General features: G+C 45.0%; 1 protein-coding gene across 1 annotated transcript; it reads left to right on the top strand.

The window, feature by feature from the left end:
* Positions 1-2,085: 2,085 nt before the first annotated feature.
* LOC110323417 (Golgi apparatus membrane protein TVP23 homolog B-like) lies at positions 2,086-3,544 on the top strand. Its single transcript, XM_021200628.1, has 2 exons — positions 2,086-2,137; positions 2,181-3,544. Exons 1-2 carry the CDS (start codon positions 2,126-2,128, stop codon positions 2,784-2,786), a joined length of 618 nt encoding a protein of 205 aa, XP_021056287.1. The 5' UTR covers positions 2,086-2,125; the 3' UTR covers positions 2,787-3,544.
* The last annotated feature ends 415 nt before the right edge of the window (positions 3,545-3,959 follow it).

Below are 3,959 nucleotides of genomic sequence, written 5' to 3'. Positions count from 1 at the left end.
AAGCCCCTGACTGAAGATGACTGGGAACCAACAACAACAACAAAAAAAACCAACAAACAAACAAGAACAACAAAAACCCACCAGCTGAATCACTTTGGTCCTCTGTTCAAATGCTCCATTCTTCAATGGAAACATCTCTCACCCCTTTCCATTGTCTGAGGTCCTGGGTGAGCTGTGAGGCAGAGCATCTTACCTCTTGATGGTTTTCCTTCCCTGCCTCAGCCTCGCCTGTGCGCTTCTGTGAACACCCAAGTGCAACTGAAGTTCATGGCCTCTGCACTTGGGTAGAGTGCAGTAAACTGCACTAGTGGTTTTGCACTAAACCACTCTTGCCCAATAATCTACGCATAGGAATTCTTCTCTCTCTCTCTCTCTCTCTCTCTCTCTCTCTCTCTCTCTCTCTCTCTCTCTCTCTCTTCCAGTGCTGGCAATTGAACCCAAGGTCTCATATGCACACTATAGCTAAGCAATATTCTCAGGCCTCCACGATTCACTTCAGCTTATTGTTAGCCATGTTTTCCTGGCCACAGAACTCCTCCGCACCTCTACCCCTCTGGCCCCTCCCCTGCTGTGTGGTCCTCACATTCCCATCTCCATTGAGTAGCATCTTGTGCTTTTTCTCGCCCATTTGTTTATCCAACCCCCATTCGACTGGAGACCCCAGTGGAATGTCAGTTTCCTAAGGTCAGAGATGGCTTTTTATCTTGTTCTCTCTCATCCAGAGTAGTTCCTGGTCATAGCAGAGTAGTTTCTGGTGCTAGATGAATGAACAGCCAAGAAGCTGCTTGCTGGCACATGCTAGGTTGTCCTTGAGCAGGATTTTGTTTTGTTTTGTTTTGTTTTCTGAGAGAGGGTTTCTCTGTGTAGTCCTGGTTGTACTAGAACTTGTTCTGTAGACCAGGCTGGCCTCAAACTCAGAAATCCTCCTGACTCTGCCTCTTGAATGCTGGGATTAGAGTTATGTGCCACTGTGTCCGGCTTTGAAAAGAATTTTCAATGGTTTGCTCCGTGTGTGTGTGTGTGTGTGTGTGTGTGTGCACACGCGCGCGTGCACACTCAAGCACAGACCCATACACCCATCACACACACACACACACCCATGTGTAGGTGTATAGAGGCCAGAGGGGGACATCAGGCTCCCTGCTCTGTCACTGTCTAGTTTTTCCCCTTGAGAGAAGGTCTCTCACTGGACCTGGCACTCAGCTTTTGGTCACCAAGCCCAGAGACACGTTTGTCTCTTTTCCCCATAGTGCTGGGGTTGCAGGTGCGCATTCAGGTACATGCTGGTCTTTACATAGGTGTGAAGATCTGAACTCCAGTCCCCATGCTTTCATAGTAAGCACTCCGACTGGCTGAGCTTCAGAGATCTTACCTCTGTCTCTTCAGATCTGGGGTCAAATTCTGGTCCTTATTCTCGTCCCTTCCAACCCCTACCTAATTTTTCAAGACAGGGTTTGTATGTGTGGCCCTGGCTGTGCTGAAACTCACTATGTAGACCAGACTGGCTTCAAACTCACTAAGACTCTGCTTCTTGTGTGCTGGGATTAAAGATTTGAGCCACCACATCTGTCCCTACCATTGGTATTTTAAAGTATTATTTTCTTATTACTTGGGGCGGGGCAGTTTCGAGGCAGGGTTTCTCTGTGTAGCCCAGGCTGTCCTGGAACTCACTCTGTAGACCAGGCTGGCCTCAAACTCAGAGATCTGACTGCTTCTGCCTTCTGAGTGCTGGGATTAAAGGCATATGCCACCACTGTCCAGCTTTTTAATTTTGTAAGATCTATTTTTTTTAATATGTGTGTGTGTGTGTGTGTGTGTGTGTGTGTGTGTGTATGTTTTGCTTGCATGTATGTCTGTACATATACCTAGTACCTGTGGGGGTCAGAAGAGGGCATCTGATCCCCTGGGACTAGAGGTACAGACAGTTGTGAGCTGCTATGTGGGTGCTGGGAATACAATCCCGAACCCACTGGAAGTACAGCCAGGGCTCTTAAGCACTGAGCCATCTCTTCAGTCTCTATTACTACTGTGCTCAATTAACCCAAGCTGATATCAAACTCCATGTAGTCAAGAATGACCCTGAGGTGGCTCCCGGAAGTGGGGGGCGGGTTGGCGCAGGGTTGTCATGTTGTCGCAGATGTCAAAGTAGCCAATTGTCTTTCGGCCGGAGATTAGTACACGACAGTAATGATGACACTGAAGACGTCTCACTGTTTGATGCAGAAGAGGAGACAACCAATGGACCAAGAAAATCCAAAATCAGGCACCCCGTGGCATCCTTCTTCCATCTGTTCTTCCGGGTCAGTGCGGTTGTGGTCTATCTCCTCTGCAAGCTGCTCAGCAGCAGCTTTATCACCTGCATGGTGACAATTATCTTGCTGCTGTCATGCGACTTTTGGGCAGTGAAGAATGTAACAGGTAGACTAATGGTTGGCCTACGTTGGTGGAATCATATTGATGAGGATGGGAAGAACCACTGGGTGTTTGAGTCCAGAAAGTCAACGCCTCAAGACAACAAAACAATCTCTGAGGCCGAGTCGAGAATCTTTTGGCTAGGACTCATCGCCTGTCCAGTCCTGTGGGTGATCTTCGTCTTTAGTGCCCTCTTTTCCTTCAGAGTGAAGTGGCTAGCTGTGGTGATCATGGGTGTGGTGCTGCAAGGTGCCAATCTATATGGTTATATCCGGTGTAAAGTGGGCAGCAAGAAGAACTTAGCCAGGATGGCTACATCGTATCTTGGAAAGCAGTTTCTAAGACAAAACACTGGAGATGGTCAGACTTCATGAGTAAAGATGAAGACTGTCATGGACTCTGGGCACAATGGACAAGATGCTTGGTGTTTACAGCACAGTCTGTTGCAGAGTGGGGTGTTGTGTTTGTTACTTAGAAGCTTATTTAAAAGAAGGAAACCACATGGGGCTAGAAAGTCTGTGTTGTCTGGAAACAGTGTCAGAGTGTGCCTTGGGTGTATGTCTGTAAGACAGTCCTGTAGCAGCAACAAGTCCCAAATCCACGTGTCCTTTGCACACATGAGTGGACCTTCGCATCTTGATCCATAGACTGTAGGAAGGGGTGTTCAGTCTGTCTCGAGTTCTGTGTTTGCATAGCATTCCTGTATATGGTTTTTGGGGGTAAGTTTTGATTCAGTGGTAAGGGTGAACATGTTGGTTTATGTATGAGTTAGAAACAGTTATTAATTTTAATGTGTTCTTTATGGTAAGGTTCCTTATCTTAGACTTGTATAAGCAAGTAAAAGCTAAATTTGGGCACTAANGCTAACTGATTTCTAAAATGTTGGTTTTAGTTGGTAATAAGTCATTNACTCAAGGTCTATTTGACATAAGTGGACCTTTGTAGCTGTGGTGGATATACAGGGGCTGCTGTTGCTGTGTTTCTTTGTGACCATAGATCTCTCTGGAACTGTCTGAAATCTCTTAGTGGTCTTTTCATTAAGTTAATACTACCCTTTAATAAGAATATTATTCTTATGTAATAATGAGAATAATTGCTTAAGTACTTAGCATAATAAATGCCTATAAAACATAAAAAAAAAGAATGACCCTGAATTCTTTTTTTTTTTGATGAATACTTTTTTTTTTAAAAGATTTATTTATTTATTATATGTAAGTACACTGTAGTTGTCTTCAGATGCACCAGAAGAGGGTGTCAGATCTTGTTACGGATGGTTATGAGCCACCATGTGGTTGCTGGGATTTGAACTCCGGACCTTTGGAAGAGCAGTCGGGTGCTCTTACCCACTGAGCCACTGAGCCATCTCACCAGCCCAACCCTGAATTCTTGATCCTTCTCCCTCCATCACCTACATACTGGACCATAAGAGTATATTATACACTGACAGTACTATTGTTAGTATTTTATCACAACATATCAGCATGTCCATAGAAACATATGAAATATCATTTTTTATTTTATTTTATTTTGGATTTTTGAGACAGGGT

Source organism: Mus pahari, chromosome 6, assembly GCF_900095145.1.
Source record: "Mus pahari chromosome 6, PAHARI_EIJ_v1.1, whole genome shotgun sequence".
Classification (NCBI taxonomy): domain Eukaryota; kingdom Metazoa; phylum Chordata; class Mammalia; order Rodentia; family Muridae; genus Mus; species Mus pahari.
This window is presented reverse-complemented; position numbering and strand designations above follow the sequence as displayed.